The 18,561-nt window shown below is 44.8% G+C and overlaps 1 protein-coding gene across 1 annotated transcript in view; it reads right to left on the reverse strand.

Annotated features, from left to right (window-relative positions):
- Positions 1-18,561, reverse strand: part of Med27 (mediator complex subunit 27) — a 208,363-nt gene that overhangs the window by 57,667 nt on the left and 132,135 nt on the right. The window contains exon 4 of the mRNA XM_004654032.2: positions 7,666-7,759. Within this exon, the coding sequence (XP_004654089.1) occupies positions 7,666-7,759 (94 nt within the window). The remainder of the gene's footprint in view (positions 1-7,665; positions 7,760-18,561) is intronic.

Consider the following 18,561-nt stretch of genomic DNA (forward strand, 5'->3'; position numbering starts at 1 on the left):
TTGAGGAAATGAACCTAGGTCCTTAGGCTTTGCAGGCAAGTGCCTTAACCACTAAGCCATCTTTCCAGTCCTGAAGGACACCTCAAATTTTGGATGTTTGGGGAGACACTGGTCTTCAAACCTGTGGGTGGTGCACACTATGCAACTGCTTAGGAAAATGTACTGGTAATACCATGAGAACTGAACATGTGTGTGCTCTAAGTCAGGGTCCCAACCTTGGCCCTTCTGTCTGAGCTGGGTGGGATTTTCTATCTCACTGCAGGAGAACACACACAGCAAGAATATCTGATCTCTACCCACTAAGATATCAACAGAATTTAAAATATTTCTAGGCTATGTCACATTCCTCTTGGGTGGCAACAATCACACACTGTTAAGAACCATTGCCCTAGACCAAGCAAATCCATGCTAGGAGTACATCCAAGAGACAATTAAAAAAGCATAAATCTCAAGAGAAACATTAGCTCATTGGGACCCAAGAATGTAAATAAGAATTTTCTGAACATGAGGCTGAGGATATGGCTGAGATGGGTAAAGGGCTTTCTGTACAAACATGAGGACCTGAGTCTGGATCCCCAGCACCAATGTAAAAGTTAGCCATGGTGGCACATGCCTGTAAACCCAAGGAGGAGACAGGAGAATCTCTGACACCCACTGGCTAGCTAGTTTGAGTATGAGAACCTGTCTCAAAAAGAAGATGGAGAGTGATTGTGGGAGACACCTGATATCGACCTCTACATGTGCTTTCACTCACAGACATGCATACACACAAGCATGCACATTTCTATGCAAAAAAAGACAGTATGTTGTGTACAGAATTACTTATAACACAAAAAGTCAAAAACAAATCTAGGGGGAGAGAGAGTAATACCATGGGATTTTTTTTATAATCATGGAAAATGTTAATAAAAGTTAAATTAAAAAAAAACACAACAAATCTAATGACCACAGATAGAAAACTGAATGGCTAAATTAGATTGTATTCAACAAGTAATAGAACATTTCTATTAGCACAAATGAATAAACTACAGGTAACCAACAATTTGAATGAAATGTAGTTTAAAAAAGTTGAGTGAAAAGTTAGTCCTTGAAGAAAAGATACAATACCCTTTCAAATACAGTGACGTAAGAAACGAAATTAAGGATTGCATTTGGGGCTACAATTCCTATTTCTCCACACCTGGCTCTGCCCCAGTGCGGCACAGTCTAGCTCTTGTGTGCTTTGGTGGCTGCCTCTCCTCCGCCACTCCTGACTTCCTGCACTCTAGCCATGCCGACCTCCTCGGTTCCACAGGAACCTGCCAGAGGTCCTCTGACGAGTCTTCTACTTGTGCGGCCTCTCCTGAACCCTACCTCACCTCTCTTCCTGTGGGTCTTGGCTCCCAGTACACTACCTTAAACACGCAGCACCCCTGCTCCCCTCCAGCCCCTCCGCCTGTGTCCATTCCCTTGGCCTAGTCACTCAAACATCGCATCAGGCAACAGTGGGGCTAACCTCTGACCCTCCACCTACATGTGGTACAGCGCCAGAACATGGGGACTGTGTCTGGTACTAGTTAAACAATACTGCATTCTAGGTCCTTCTCACCAGAGCTTCTGCAGCATGGCTTGCATGTCAAATCAAGAGCAGGCCCAGGGCTCCCAGAAAGCCAGCCATGAGCTCCATGGTCATCTGACTGGTTTCTGGGTCTTAAGCATTCCTATTCAGGATGTTCTTGTTGGTATTCCTTGGTTCCAATGGGCAGTACTCCTGGGAGTGAAACTGCTTAAGTTTAGAGCAGTGGTCCTTCATTGACAGGGGTGGGGAGAGGTTGACTATCACTTCTCCAAGGGGTTAACACATGTTACATGAAGTACACTTGGGACACAGGGGAAGCGGAGGTCTTGAGTCCTACCCAGAGCCACTGAAATATGTACTTGCCACAAATTACTGGTGGTCTGAGGCCCAATCAAGTATGGGGGCTACTGAACTCAGCAGACACCCAGGCTTCAAACAGCTCAGCTATTTTAAATAGTTTCCTCCCAACATCCAGGGACAGGGTAAGGTTGAAATAATATGCCTGTGGTTTAAGAAAAGATGTGTCATTCAGGGCCAGAGAGATGGCTTAGCAGTTAAGGCATTTGCCTGCAAAGCCAAAGGACCTTGGTTTGATTTCCCAGGACCCACGTAAGACAGATGCACAAGGTGGTGCATGCATCTGGAGTTCGCTTGCAGTGGCTGGAGGTCCTAATGCACCCATTCCCCCACCTCGGGTGTGTGTGTCTACTTCTTTTCCTCTCAAATAAATAAATAAATATATTTTTTTAAAGATGTGTCATTCAGGAAAGGCATGATATAAAAATGGTTAACGTGTGGGTTTAGCAAAATACATACATAAGCTTTATGTTTTCATAAGTACAATCAGATCTAAATAAAGACTACAAAATATCAAGGTATATTTCAAATATCATGGTGGGAGCTCTGTTTTCTTCTTACGTTTTTATGTCTACTGCATCAGTCAAAAATAGTTGAATGTTTTAAATGACACAAGAAGCCAGCAGCTTGTTCCAATCTGACTCAGTTAAGCTCTTACAATATTTTGACTGTTGGAGGAGAATTAATAATGGGATGTTAGGCGGTAGATTAACTGAAACTAAATATCAACATGGCTAGATTTATTTTTGGATGACTGAGCTCATCCCTTTAAAGAACAGAAACAGGATTCATTATATCATGAGTTATTAACTTACACAACACCAGAACAACACCCAAATGCAGCAGAGAGAGCCACATGCATTTAAAGATTACATAATAGGCTGAAAGTTTAGATGTCATGTTAGCTAGGATTTGGTGAATAGACTATGGTTGAGGACCTAAGACTCACAAGACACCAGCAAAAGCTAAGCCAGAACTGTCTGGTTGGCTTAGAATGAAGCTAGTTCCAAATGCCTCCTCCCTTTGTCTCCTGAAGAGCTGGTGAGCAGAGCCCCACTCCAGCCTCATGAACCAAAGGAAATAAGGAAGCCAATAGTATATATTCAGCTGGTTAATACTTAGCAAACATGCCGGGCGTAGTGGCGCATGCCTTTAATCCCGGAACTTGAAGGCAGAAGTAGGAGGATCACCATGGATCATGTTCAAGGCCACCCTGAGACTACATAGTAAATTCCAGGTCAGCCTGGGTAGAGTGAGACCCTACCTCAGAAAACAAAAACAACAACAACAAAAATTACCAAACACCCATTTGTCCTCTTACCCACTCACCTAGCATGCATGTACTACCTTGATGGGGAAGAAGGTTCAAGCATGCGCTTCCAGGTCAAACATGTCCTGGGGTGGGAGTTGACTGTTTCTGTTTCTGGGGAGCACAGAGCCCTGCAGCTTAGGCTAACACTAAAGAACTGTTTGGCTTTGAATGAGCCCAACTCACCTTAATTGCTTAAAATAGATACCTTAGACAGTGTCAACTTGCCCTGCTCTGTACCTCCGTCTACACAGTGGAAGACTGCTAGTGTAGGCCTGGGGCTCCTATGTTGTGGACTGTCTAGCAGCTATAGTTTGGAGTGAGGGTCCCAAAATAGGATCACCCAAACCTGCCTTTGCCAATGGACTGCTTGGTTCAATGACTATGCTGCTTTCCCATGCAGACACAGGAACAACCCAAGACCCCTTCTGCACTCATCAGCAAAATTACCAGCCTGTGCTATTGAGGAACCAAGGCCAGAAGTAAGAGCCATTTCTAGAGCCCTTTGTACAGGCATATGGGGCCATACCATAGCATTTCACAACTCAAGTGGCTCCTGTCCACACTTCCACTGTTTCTGTGGCACCCCCCTCCCATCCCAGGAAGGGACCTGCACTGGCTCTATAGCTTAGACTGAGGCTTAAAAATTTACCCATGTCACCCTGAGACTAGATAGTGAATTCCAGGCCAGCCTTGGCTAGAGCAAGACTCTGTCTTGAAAAACAAAAACAAAAATTTATCCATGCTGGGCGTGGTGGCTCATTTTAATCCCAGCACTTGGGAGTCAAAGGTAGGAGGATGGCTGTGAGTTTGAGGTCACCCTGAGACTAATTCCAGGTCAGCCTTGGCTACAGCAAGTCCCTACCTCAAAAAGAAAAAATAAAAAAATTCATGTGTGTGAATTTATTCAAACTGCAAAATCAGAAAGAATCTCAACGTGTCCTGACAAGAGAAATAATGTGTAGGCAATCACAGAACACACTCTAAGGTGACAACGAACATGGCCAAACCACCAGACAAATCCAACAATGGGCCTCATGACACACACAGCCTATCCAGCATGAACCTGCTTTTATAAAGCTCACAACTCCATGACAGTTGGGGACGCTTGCACATGGACAGCACACTGGGGTGGCTCTCAGAATGGAGGTGATCTTAGGTGGTCAAGCAGATTCTGGGAGGTGCACTGGCTCTGCTGCTCAAATACAGTGGTGGGTTTGTGTTATCTATACTTTGTAGTTTATATTACACAGATTCTTTTGAATCTATCCAATTACATTTTTTTTAAAACAGAAAAACATTACCAGCCTGGTGCCTTGCAGTCAAGAGCTTTACTTTCTTTTTCTTTTTTCTTTTTTGGTTTTTTGAGGTAGGGTTTCACTCTAGCCCAGGCTGACTTGGAACTCACTACACAGTCTCAGGATCACAGTGATCCTCCTTCCTCTGCCCCCCGAGTGCTGAGATTAAAGACGTGCGCCACCACACCAAGCCCAAAGAGCTTTTCATGGCACTGTCATGAACCATAATCTCAGGGACAGAAGGACTGTATCCTGAAGGCTTGGTGGTGGGATGGGGTCCCAGTGATGGGAACCAGAGGAAATGACTGCCTCGGCCTTCTACTTGCCAGATGAACACAGTAGGGCTGCCTGCCTGGAAGGCTGTAAGGAAGGTCAAATGAGATGAGCACTGTGTAAGCCGCTCACTTATCCTGCAGATTGCTGCTTCCTCAGCTCTTGCAGCAAAGGGCAGCCAAGTCCTGACCCCACATCCTAGCAAAGAGGGAGGAGCAGCCTTAAGCCAGATCAGCACAAGGCTCCTTCCAGGTTGTATGTGGAGGTAGGAGACCTTGATGACAAATTATTAGAGCCCCAGAGTCCAAGAAGGACATGGTTCTGTTCCAAGTCTGGAGCTTTTGTCCCTCTGGGAAGGTCAGTGGGATCTTACATCCATGAGCACCCAGCTTCATGGAACAGCAGTACAAAAACAGAAGCAAGCCTTGCTGGTTTAAGTGACTTGGACAGTTCCTGTAGGCTGCTTCAGGAGAAAATGCTGTTGTCATTTACAAAGCACAGGCACAGTGCAGGCTTTGGCTAGTGAGGGCTAAGATGTTATTAGAACATGCCCTGTCCTGCTCCAATGGCTTCCTAGCTGTCTCCCCCCAACAGCTACCCCTGTGGCCCAAGCTTTCCGGACCCACTTCCAAATAAATGACCAGAAAGCCCTTTTAGTTCTTGCCTATGCCTCCTGCAATGGTGCCTGCAGGTCTTCGACCCTGGTGCCTGAAGTCCAGGGGATGGGTGACTAACAAAGTTATGGGGAGGCAGCAGCAGCTGGTCCTGATCTCCTCTGCCCAGGTGACAATTCCGTTATACTGCTGTCCAGGAGTTGCAGGTGCACCAGCAACACACAGCCTAATAAAATAATAAAATAGAGCGTGCGTGTGTGCACGCGCACACACACAAATAAAATGCCGTTTTTTAAATGTGAAAACCAAATTAAGCAATTATGTCCGAAGTATGATGATATCCACCTTGCCATGAGACTTGGAATCTAATCTCTACTTCTACCCCTCTAACAAACATGCTGGCTGTGCAATCCTGTGTCACTGAAGACAGGTGACAACTAGCCAGAGAGATGCTCATAGATCTGATCAGCCCCGTGTTGAGATAAGCATGATATATGCAATGTGGGGGTCCTTCCCTTGCACAGAGCCTCTGATAGTCTACCAGCCTATCAGAACATGAGCAGGCAGCTGAGGCTGACAGGTCCCTATGAACAGACACCTACTTGCTCAGGTGGAAGTAACTCTAATGACTCGGCTTGCTTGCCTCTACTCCTGTGCACCCTATTGGTTCCCTTCAATGCCAAATTCTTACCTTCCTCATGAAATGGAAGCTCAATGACCCAGAAATAATGTGAGCAAACCTATTTCACTGAGGACACTTTCATTTTTATCTTCATTAACTCTTTTTGGTCCCTGTCTAGTCTATGGAATGCAGAATTTATGTTTTGCCTGTAGGGTCCACAGGACCTTAACCTGTACAATTTGTGTGTTTAAGGGAGGCAAAAAAAATGCTGCATGTGTTGAGGAGGACAGACATCTTTTACACAAAGAAAATTACCTTCTTTTTCTATAAAAAGAACGCTGTGTTATCTTATTTTCTTTGTATTTTAGTGGGGAGAATTTTGTGGAAAAGTAGCACGCCGCCCAGATGAACCTCACTATGTTTTTCTCACCGATGAAATAGTGCACACTTAAGAAGCGCACATCCTTTCCATTTACAGAAGAAAAACAAGTGTGCACACACAATCAGCCTTTTTCTCAAGATAAATGGACTGAATGAATAGTGGCCCATCTGGAAGACTGGAGATTTGTAGGATTATCCAGGAGGAAAATGCTGCTATAGGGGGACTCACAGTGGGCTCAGTGCAGCAGCCACTGGCTAGGTGCAGAGCCTACCTCACCGAGGCTCCTGGGGCCTCTTACAACGTGGTGCTTCCCTGAACTCTGTGGCCTGGGAGGGGCTCCTCAGGCACGTGTCACCATAAAGACTACTCATGGACAGTGTGATGCAGCCCTTCTCATCTACTCAATCCCAAAATGCTCAGCCTGGTGAATTCATGGAAATACAAACAGCAGTGGTGAAGGTGGGAGGCCAAACTACTCTGCTCAGTGCGAGCCCAAAGAACAGCCAACCCAGAAATCAGTGGTGACAAAGGCTCAGACACTTTTTTCCAAAGTGGGGATCTTACAGGTGATTCCACAGGTACTGTCCTGTGGCAAGAGAGGGCCGTCATTAGTTGAGCATCACTTACAGCCAATGTATCTATCTCTCTTTGGGAAAATAAAAAAAACAGGTTCACCAAGAACTTTGGCTTGCATATGAACAAAATGACCTTGCAGCATCTCTATTTCTCTACTTAACTCTCATGCAGAACCATAATTTTACTCAAAAGCAAGGTTTCTATGTGCAGAATTTTATTTATTTATTTTTTTTTTAAAAAAGTCGGATTCCATATGATTTACTTATATCCAGAGTGTCAGCTTTTTTTTTTTTAATTAATTTATTTATTTGAGAGCGACAGACACAGAGAGAAAGACAGATAGAGGGAGAGAGAGAGATTGGGCGCGCCAGGGCTTCCAGCCTCTGCAAACGAACTCCAGACGCGTGCGCCCCCTTGTGCATCTGGCTAACGTGGGTCCTGGGGAACCGAGCCTCGAACCGGGGTCCTTAGACTTCACAGGCAAGTGCTTAACCCCTAAGCCATCTCTCCAGCCCTATGTGCAGAATTTTTAAGCTGAAAGAATACCAAAATAAATAAAATCTGCTCCTCACCACTGCACTGGGGAGTTCATCTCCAGTCTCTAGAACACAGGGCCAGAAGGTAGAGGACAATTGTTTCTTTTTCATGTCCTCAGAAACAATCAAGCAGATCTTACCAGAAGCATTGCTGATGTCCCATTGGGTCTGGATAGGTGGATGGACATTTCAGGAAACATCCTGTCAATGCGGCTGATCACGTCATCCACGTATCTAGGTGGAAAAGAAGTACACAAATATAAAAAAGAAGAATGGTATGTCCACAGGCACCGAGACTTTGGTTTCACATTTCGTACGTAATTTTTAATCAGTGTGATGATACATTTCTTAAGTAGACAAGACTTCTTATGACAACACCCCTCTTCTTTCTTCTTCTCAGGCCTTGCCATCATGGAGTGGGCCATTTTCATATGAGATTATATTTACATTTTACATAAAGTGTTCTGAAAGCATCTAAGCTTTTCATTTCAGATATGCAAAGCTAAATGACTTCCATGGGAGCTGGTTCTGTTTAGACGAGTTTTCTTTTGTAGGCTCTAACCACTGAGCTTTTGGTTTTCCATTTTGCTTTGACTTTCATTTGATTAGCTTCCTATGTACCCACTGCCATTTTATTCCTAAACTCCAGGACTCTAAAAATCTTGCCACAGGCAAAGATATCAGGTGAGCAAGTGGCTCCATTTAAAAGAAAAAAAATTTTTTTTTTAATTTTTATTTATTTATTTGACAGCGACAGACACAGAGAGAAAGACAGATAGAGGGAGAGAGAGAGAATGGGCGCGCCAGGGCTTCCAGCCTCTGCAAACGAACTCCAGACGCGTGCGCCCTCTTGTGCATCTGGCTAACGTGGGACCTGGGGAACCGAGCCTCGAACCGGGGTCCTTAGGCTTCACAGGCAAGCGTTTAACCGCTAAGCCATCTCTCCAGCCCAGAAAAACATTTTTAATTATTTATTTGAGAGAAAGAGGCAGAGGTGGGGGAGATGTGTGCACCAGAGCCTCTAGCCACTGCAAACGAACTCTATATGCATGCATCACCATGTGCATTTGACTTACAGGAGACTTGAACCTGGGTCCCTAGGCAAGCCTAACTGCTAAGCCATCCCTCCAGCCCAAGTGGCTCCACTTTTATGCCCCCACATTTTGCTAGCCTAAGTGGAATCTGTATCTCTTAAGGTTTGATATACTGTCACTGAGACCACTTGCCTTGGCCCATAGCACACATAGAGCTGGTCTGGCTCAGCTCCCTGGAGAAGGAAATCATACAGCATTTGTGTTCACTATCTAGTCACACTAGACCCGAAGGGGACATACGATGTAACAGCCAAGATGCAAAACTATCTATTAAGGGTCGTGCATTAGATTTCACATCTGTTGGATATGACAAATTAAATTACATGCCCATTAAATCAGGGACATGTAGAAGGTGTATCCCTGGGGAAAGAGGAGATAAGCTCTTTGCTTACAACATGAAGACTTCAGTTAGAAACCTGGGGCTCATGAGAGACAGCACAAGGCAGAATGCCATCTGTTAAAAAGTGAATACCAGCACTGTCACTATGAAAGTCAGCAAGTGATCGCCCTGACCGACTGACCCAACAGGGTTCGTGCTGGAGGAAGAGGAGCGGCTACAGAATGCCTGGCAACAATTAAGGAGGGCAGTGGGCAGGTGGGGTGTGTGAGAAGAGGTGGAGGGCCAGTCTGCTCCGAAAGAAGGGATCGAAGGAGGCTCTGATGCTCTGCAGGTGCGGAGGGTTCTATGAAGCAGGCCAGCAAACTACCTTTCCTCTCGGAAGCACCTTAACGGGACCACTCAGCATGGAAAGGTGAATAGGCTCAGGAAGAACCTGCGGAGTTCTTAAAATGGGAGACCTCATTCTGCTACAACCTAATGGTTCAGTAAACAGCCACCCCTGGGTGAGCAAGACCACCACACGGCCTTCTATGATCTCCCACTAGACTCAGCTTCATAACATATGGCCGTGGATCTATGCTTAAGTGCTGCTGCAGAGGAGGAAGTCAGCCCCTTCTCACCACTGCTTTGGTGTCTGTAGAAACAGCAGGAGAAGACACAGGACAAAAACTTCACACCAAAGTTTACAGTAAGTGGATCACCAGAAAAATTTGTGTGTTTTAGATACTCCTTTTTCTAATCCATGTGTGGTTTAAATCCAGTTATTTCAGACTCAGCAGGAAGCAAATGAGCACTGTCCAGTGTGAATAGAGGTCACTGCTAAGTATATGCTAATCAGGAGGGCAAGAGGAGTCTTCTGCAAGGCCCTCAATCAATAGCCATCACAGCTCTGGGTACAGAGCAGATGCATGTGCAAAAGCTCAACACGCACCCAACATCATAATTTGCTCTCCCTGAACATTTCACCTAGAAGGCTTCAAAACACCATCTGGAAAACTAGCCTCTTAGCAGGCTAGGAAAACAGAGGAATGGGTAGGTTATAGAATGATCCCAGGTCATGAAGAAAACCAGAACCAAGCTCAAAGTATGTCTTTCCAAAATTCCAAACCAATCACCAGACTGTGAAATTCCAAGTGGGCAAATAAATGTACCTTGCCAATTCTGGAACCCCTTATTTATGAGACCTTCACTGAGAAGGGAAGGCAGTGGCAGAAGGCAAGTATACATCCTAGCAAAGGTATGTGGGGTTGGGTAGGAAAGTCAAGAGGTCTGGGGTGGGCTTTTTGTTGTTTCTTCCCTAACTTGTGGTCTTGGATAACATGCACCCAACTGGAGAATGTTATGGAGCAAAATGAACTAGAAGTAGACTGTTTTTCATTCACATGCCTAACATAAAGGAGATGCAAATTTCTTTGTTACAGATGACATTATGTATTTGCCAAAAAGAAACAAGAGAAAGTCAGCTATACCTTTAGCTGAGGAAAACAATGCCTAAATTCCAGAAGCAAAAATCAAAACACTTCATTTTTAAATAGATCCAACCTTCGAAATACAGATCACCCACTAGTGACTTGACAGAAATAAGGGAAGCTTGGCACACCAAATTAAAAAGTCTGGAGACAAAAATGACTTTCTTTTTGCAAAGGGTGGGGGCTGGTCTTTGGCAGTGCTTCCCAGAATGCTGCCTCCCAAGTCAGCGTGCGCTGCTCGAAGAGTCTGCACAGAGCTTGCAGCGTGTGCTGGCGCCCGCTTCGAGAGCAGGCCTAAGGACAGGTAGGAACGGCGTGCTCTCCTCCCACACTTCCACCATATGCCACACTCCGTTCTGTGGCAGAATCAAATTGCTTTAATTTTTACCTTTGGAATATAGGCAAACAAGCAGTAACACAGCAGTGGTGACTAGTTTACACTTGAGCAGACGCCACTCGGAAAGACATTAATTTAGTGCCAAATTGAGCAGTGAGTCACAATTTGCACATATCTGTCAACCTGTTAACAGGGTAATAACTTGGAAAGATTGCTGTTCCTATTTACATTACAGGAGGCTTTGGAAAGCAGAGAGCTCTTGGTTCTCCTTGACTGAAACACTCCTCAGATGAGCCGGCTGATGGTCCAGGAACTGGCCCAGAGGCACAGACTTCTAGAGATCAAAGGTTCAATCAAGGTGTGATGCACAACTTTCAGATTTTCAGATAGAAAATTAACTTTTAAGCAGCCACAAAGCCCTGGCCTGCTCCCTAGTTAGTATCAGAGCTCCATGGATTACACACCTCCCCAAGCTCCTAATGGCTTCTTAGGGTGGGTGAGCTTCTAACTCTCCTGCCTCAGTGGCTCCTGCAGCAGAAATCACACCATTCTTAACACTGGCTTCTTGTTCTCTTAATTTTCTTCAGCTCAGCGTCTTTAAATGGTCTTAGCAGAAGAATTTAAGAATGCCAGGGCTTCAGAGGTCCCCTCACCAACATCCCTATCTACTTAAGACTTTTAGTAGTATTTCTAAAAGAGTGGTCTATTCATGAATCCCGACTTAAGTATTCCTGCATAATCTCTTTCCAGAATCAAGGTTTCTGGTTTTCTTATTTCAGTCCCTCCTTCCCTCCTCCCTCCTTACTTCCCTCCCTCCCTCCCCGTCCATTGCCTCACAGCCTAGCACTGAGCACAGCTAAAGTGGATCTTAAACTCATGCTTCCATAATGGAGCTCTAAGGTTATTTATTTACTCTTTAACTGACAAATTAAAATGTGCATATATTTATCATGTATAACAATGTTTTGAAATACGTTTACATTGTGGAATGGTTAATAGCAAGCTAATTAACAAATGCTTTACCTCACATATTTACCCTATTTTTTTCCTGTGTGGTGCAAACTAAAATCTACTCTCTCAGCAACTTTCAAGAACATGATATACTATTATAACTACAGCCACATGCTCTACTATAGATTTCCTTAACTTATTCCTCTTGAAATCTTGTGTCCCCTGGACAGTATTTCACCAGTTTATTCCCTCATTCCACCACCATTCTACTCTCTTCTGTGAACTCAACTGGTTCAGATTCTACAGGGAAGTTAAGATTATATATTATAGGCCTTTCTATGCCTGGCTGATTTCACTTAACATAATGTCTGCCAGGCTCATCCATATCAACTATGTACCCATACAATATTTTCTTTACCCATTAATCTGCTGATGGACACATAGGCTGATTTTGTATGTTGACTACTGTGAGTAAGGCTATAATGAACCTGGGAATGGAGATGTCTCTTTGCCATACTGACTTCATTTCTTGTGAAATGGTGAGATTGCTAAATCATACGGTGGCTCTATTTTTAACTTTCTGAGGCACCGCCATATCATTTTCCATAACAGCAGCCACCATCCATGTGTGAGCATTCCCTTTTTCCCATGCTAAGTACTTGTCTGTTGCTTATTTGTATTTAAGTGACTACTTCTGTCAGGTAACCTTTTCAACAAGGTCAGGGATCTATTTCATGACCTTGGAAGTGGTCAGCTTTTCCTGGCAAAAGCACATCATTTATGCCTCACAGAGCTCCTTGCTTGTCTATGGGAAAAGTGCTCCTGCTTTCTGTACCACTGTCGAGGCAGCGTGCACTCAACTTTCAAGTTCCCAGAGGCCAAGGAGACCCCTTAGCATTACTGCTGTCCTACCAGCCTCAGATGGCTTTTCTCCCATCCACTGAACAGTTACTCTGAAGATTCTTTGTATATCTTCCCACCCTTAATGCCTAGTCATTCTTTTGCATGCTACAAGTCTTTGGGTGTTGGCTTGAACCTTCCTCAGGAAAGCATTCCTGACACTGTCATTGCCACTACCCCCCCCCATTTGTCAACATGCACCACTTTATGTAGCACTTAAAATTCTCTGTCCCTTCTGCACATTTGCCATGTGAGTATGGAGTGATTATTTCTGTAATGCCTAGATTCTCTGGGATCATGTAACTGTCCTTTCTCTCTCTCTCTCTCTCTTTTTTTTTTTTTCTGGTTTTTCGAGGTAGGGTCTCACTGTAGCCCAGGCTGACCTGGAGTCTCAGGGTGGCCTCGAACTCACGGCGATCCTCCTACCTCTGCCTCCCGAGTGCTGGGATTAAAGGCGTGCGCCACCATGCCTGGCGTAACTGTCCTTTACCATACAGAATCCCAGCATGTGCCACAATGCCAGCCCTTCTTGAGTGCCTGCTGAACAGACAGTGTGTCAAGGCTGCCACAGAGACCCCAGTGGTGCTGTAACGAAACAACTGCAATCAAAGTTCTCCCCGCAGATGAAGACTGGAGGTATGGCCAAGTTCATGACCGTAGTGATAGAAAGTTCCACACTGCAATCAAAGTTCTCCCCGCAGATGAAGACTGGAGGTATGGCCAAGTTCATGACCGCAGTGATAGAAAGTTCCACACCAGCAGCCAGTCAGTGCTCCACAGGGAAAAAAAAAAAAAAACCCTCAAAGAACAGAGACTTATTTTCAAGTAAGTCTTTTGGCTTACATGAGCCCACAGAATCTCTGCATCTGATTTAGGCGAAGTGCAATGCCTCTTAAAAGCAAGAGCCTCCTAAAGACGTGCACTGTACTGATATGCCAATTTTAAAATGTTGCTTTTAATGAACTAATTAATTCTGCAAAACATTAGTAGGAAGATACATGCTACCAAATTGGGATTACAACACTAAAATGATAACAACATGGAATGTGGAAGACATTTCTAAAGATACCATTTTTGCAAAACAATCTTCTACTCATGTTAAGATACACTGCAAACTTTGTTATTAAAGCCTTAAAATAATATATTGGACAGATGGCGTAGTTCTCAAAAGTCTGACCCCTCCAAAAAGGAAAAAAAAAAGAAAAAGAAACAAGCCACACACACAACAAATCTGGCCCCATGCCAATGATCTCATGTTAGTGTGATGCTTAGCAGCTCCAGTCAAATTTAAATAGCATTTACCCCACACAGTGTGTAAGACACATGCTGTTCATTTTCTCCACCCATACAAAACCTCAGAGCTAGGAATGCATATATTAATAAACTACATTTTGGGGAGAGGGTGATGCCCAGTTGCTACCATGAAGGGAACTATTTGCATGATCTGAAAATGATTTAAGACTTTCTTCCACACTTGTCCAAGAGATGAGCCTGCATGGCCTCTGACAGTGGGTAGAACAGATGGGGGTCTGTTTAATTACTACATGGGAATGAGGCTTGCTGAAACTACAACTACCAAGTTCAATCATGCTGAAGAGCAAACCTGGACACACAGGTCAAATTCGCTCAGATCCAGATATTTGAAATGTCTGTGTAATGGCTGTGAAAGATTTTCTTTCCTTTTTTTTTTTCTTTTTATTTACACTTTTGAGGAGGGAGGGAAGGAGGGAGGGAATGGGCACATCAGGGCCTCTAGCCACTGCAAATGAACTCCAGACACGTGCACCACCATGTGCATCTGGCTTACGTTGAGTACTGGGGAATTGAACCTGGGTCCTTAGGCTGCTCAAGCAAACATTTTAACTGCTAAGCCATCTCCCCAGCTCCTGTGAAAGATTTCTGGTTGCTCTCCTAAGAGATGAAAACCACTTTCTAGGCTCTATGTAGAAAAAGAAGTAGATGTACTGAGTACAGAAACACGTGTGCTTACCCAGGTTTCCACATCTCTTAGCACCCCCTCCCCTTTCCACCCTGACACATCAGACCTCCATTTCCTGCGTGATTCCTTTCAGTGAGAAACTCAGGAACTCCACAGCTATCTCTACTCTGGAGTTTAGGAACAGTGGTTTCCAGGGGAGTGACAAGGTGGGAAGAGGAGGGGAGGGTAACCCTGCTCTTTATTTTGTAGCTCACCAAAGGTATATGTGTTCCCTGAACACACCCAGAAGAATGACCTGGGCAAGCTGACAGCATTCTTGCATCTCAAAACACACAAAAATCCAGCACACACACAGATGTAGACAAGCCTGGCTGCTTTCTGCCACTGGAGCAGCCCGGTAGATTCATGTGCATGGCATGAACCAGGCACAACACAAGTAACCATCAGGAAAGGTGGCTTCCTACCTACCTCTTGGCATGACTTAAGAGAGGGGAAGAACTTGGTATGCTACTGAGATTTTTATTCTATTAATAAATATTCACAGAGGGCCTTCAACAGTTAACACATTTCATGAATAATGTTAAATAGTAAGATGGAAAGTCACTGGAGTGGTCAACCCCCACAGGCTGTGAGAGGACGTGGACAGCCAGGCTCCCACAGTTGCTTCTGTGGGAGAAAACTGACCATGAGAGTAGCCAGCTTTGTTCTCAAAGTCATTTCCCATCTTTAACCTAATTCACTCCTCACCAACTTGAGTAAGCAAGACAAGTGTAAAACTCCTGTTTTATAAAAGGACAGAGAGAAAGAGGATTAGTGACTTATCCAAGGAGTCTGTGTGGTTAAAGGTGACTTGAACCCAGCACCCACATCTCTGGATTTTTCTTCCAGAGCTTTCTGACACACCACAGTGCTTCTTATTACGTCTGTGAGGCCCTGTGGTATAAAGCAAAAACTGGGAAAGTTGTTAACAGCAGAGTAACAAAATGAAATCAATGGATGATGACATTTAATAAAAGTCCATTCAGTACCTCAGTGAATGCAGCGGCTCAATGATAACTATGGGGGGGGGGTGTCTCTACCTTCAAGGAGTGACCATTTTCTTGCTTATAAGCCTTTTTTTTTTGAAACCAAAGCAAAAGGTTAGACTCCAGAGGCACAGGACAACTAGGCCTGATTTCTCTAAGTTCTGCTGCTGGGTTTTTGGTTCTATGACCCAATGTGTAAAGCTGGTAGGCAACAGGATGGAGTAAAAGATGAACGCTTGCCTTGTTGATAATGAAACAGCCATGACTTTCTAAATTTCTGCTTCTCTTGCATTACAAATTGTATTAGTCAGATTCTCTAGAGGAACAGACCAATAGAATGAATATGCATTGAAGGGGGATTTATTGGATTAGCTTACAAGATATGGGCTGAGCAGTCCAACAATAGCTGTCTACAGCCTGGAAAGTGGAAGAATATGTCAGCATCTCAGTCCATAAGGCGGGATACATGAAAAATTAAGCAGCCGCTCAGTTCATGAGGCTTCATGCTGGCTGCAAAGTTACAGGGCCTTGTAGCCCTACTTCTCAGTACCAATTTTCCATAGCTCTACCTTCTCATTGCCGGGATAAAATACACAACCACAAGCAGCTAATGGACGGAAAGGGTTTATTTCCAGCTTACAGTTTCCAGAGAAAGTTTCATCATGGCGGGGAAAGCATGACAAGAGCAAACAGAATGCTACATATCTTATCACTTCAGCAGGGAAGAAGCAGTGAGAGGGAACTGGCTAGCACTGACAAGCTGGGCTGGACTTATAAAATCCCAAGGTCTGCTCTCCTAGTCACACATCCTCCAAGGCTCCACCTCCCAAAGGCTCTATCAGCTGGGGGTTAGGTATGAGGCTTAATGACAGGCTATGGGGGCATTTCAAACCACTACACACATTCATTCAGTCATCTTTTTTCCCTAAGCATGTAAGCAATGGGTGAAGTTAGTGAAAAGTGATTTCACCATCTTTTCTGTAAACCCTCATATTGTTCTGGAGTGGGGAGAGGGCTCCAAATAACAAAAGTAGAATCTTTTGAAATGCCAACAACAAGGCCCAGGCCCAGGCCCAGGCCCAGGCCCAGCCAAGAGGGCCCCTAGTCCTTACTCGCCACATGGTTTCCTTATCCCCTCCAGCTCCCTGAACTTTCTTTTCTCCTTCTTCCCATGCTTTTTTCCAGGCCCTCCACAAGGGATCTCTAGCCACATGGCTCTGTACTTCCCCCCTTGGCTCTATACTTCCCTCAATAAATATAATAATTTAATAATTATCCTCAGTCTTTTTTATTCCATTCCTTGATTAAAAATTAGAAGCAAACCTAGGGTCTGGGGTACAAGGACTTTCCTGGACCCTTAGCGCCCCTGCATTTCAGTTAGCAAGGAGAGTTCTTTGCATTGTTTGCCTAAAGGCCAAAAGGAGAGAGGGCAGATGGCTTAAGATGGAGAAACGTTAGAGCATGCAGGCCTGGCTTCTAGGTCTGGATCTGTGCTGGGCATCTTTGTGAGTTCCTCCTGTGTCTTGCACTATGCTAGGAAGGACTAAGAAGGCTGACTCACACAGACAGTATGCCAACCAGTCTCTTGGCCCTTTGGCTTCCAGCTGGGTCTAGTGACAGCAGGCACTGTCCAGAGATTCTGAGTGCAAAAGGAAAAGGTCAAGGATTATTGAGGTCTGGCTGAGACAATTTAGTAATGGTACTACACCTAGGACATCTTCCAGGCCCAAGTGATGAAGGTTTGCCTTATCACACTACTCAGCAGAGGTACTGCCACGGTAGCTGAGGATGACGAGCTAGGGATCCTGCTCACTTCTTCACCTCCTCCTTCCCCTGCCCTAATTCCCTTACATAAAAAGCACGGAGCGTGCATACAGCCAAGGAGACATCAACCTGTTCAGAAACACCCTCTCCCCCAGCAGCAGGGCCCTGACAGGCTGCCTGTGGATCACGCTCATGGCTCTCTATTCTCCCCCTTTGGGCTGGTTTTGGCCAACAGGAAGCAAGCTGTGGGAGGTGGGCGGGTAAGTTCATGGTGTTTCTCTTGCCTGTGAAGTCCCCAGGAACTAGGTACACCAGCCGCTGAAGCTATGAGGAACCTGCTCTCACGGTGCCCTGTTGTCTCTGTTGGGTTTCTAGCACTCAGGCCCTCCTTTCACCCTGGGAGGAAGACCAGAAAGCCTCTGCCCATTGGACCCCAGGTTCTGGCAGTCTCCTGACACCCTGCCCCACTGCTACAAATAGCCCCTTTCCTAGAGTTGAGATAGCTCCCTGTTAGAGTCTCTTTCAAGAACAGTGAAAGGTTCTTCTCAGGTGAAATTCAGGACTCTAAAACAACACTGAAATTCTTTGAGCTAGAGTAAGAAATAGGATGAGGTAGAAAATATTAATTGAAGGTGAGGCGGTAAGTATTCCTGACTAGCATCAAAGTGAAAAACTTTACACTACATTCTGCTTACTTGTCTGACATACACCTAACACAATTTTCCTGGAGTAGTTTAATCTGCTTAGGAATTCATGTCTTTGGAAAGGGATGGCAGCATTACAAAGGGAGGATCTTCCTCACTGATAATAAACCAGCAGCCCTGTCAGGTTCCCCAGCTCCTCCCACACCCTTCACCACACTGGGCAGAGAAGCCAGAGTCTTGTGTGTGCTAAGCACATGCTCCACCACAGAGCCGCACCCTCGAGCCCTCCTCTCTTCTTAGTGTCCTGGCACCTCCAAGCTGCAGATGCAGAGTGTTCTCTGACCACTGCCGAATGCCATGTAGCTTCCTCTAATTCACTATCAAGTCTCCATGCACCTTGGCCTAACAATCTTTAAAATGTGACCCACATATGCATAAAGTGGCACAAGGTAATTTAAGGTAAAACACAGATGAACATTGTCCATTTCAACATAAACACATATAGACAAACATAACCAGCAAACAGAGCTGTGACTTCATAAATATCATTGCTCAACTATGCAATCATAGAGG

This window comes from Jaculus jaculus, chromosome 1 (genome assembly GCF_020740685.1).
Source record: "Jaculus jaculus isolate mJacJac1 chromosome 1, mJacJac1.mat.Y.cur, whole genome shotgun sequence".
Lineage (NCBI taxonomy): Eukaryota > Metazoa > Chordata > Mammalia > Rodentia > Dipodidae > Jaculus > Jaculus jaculus.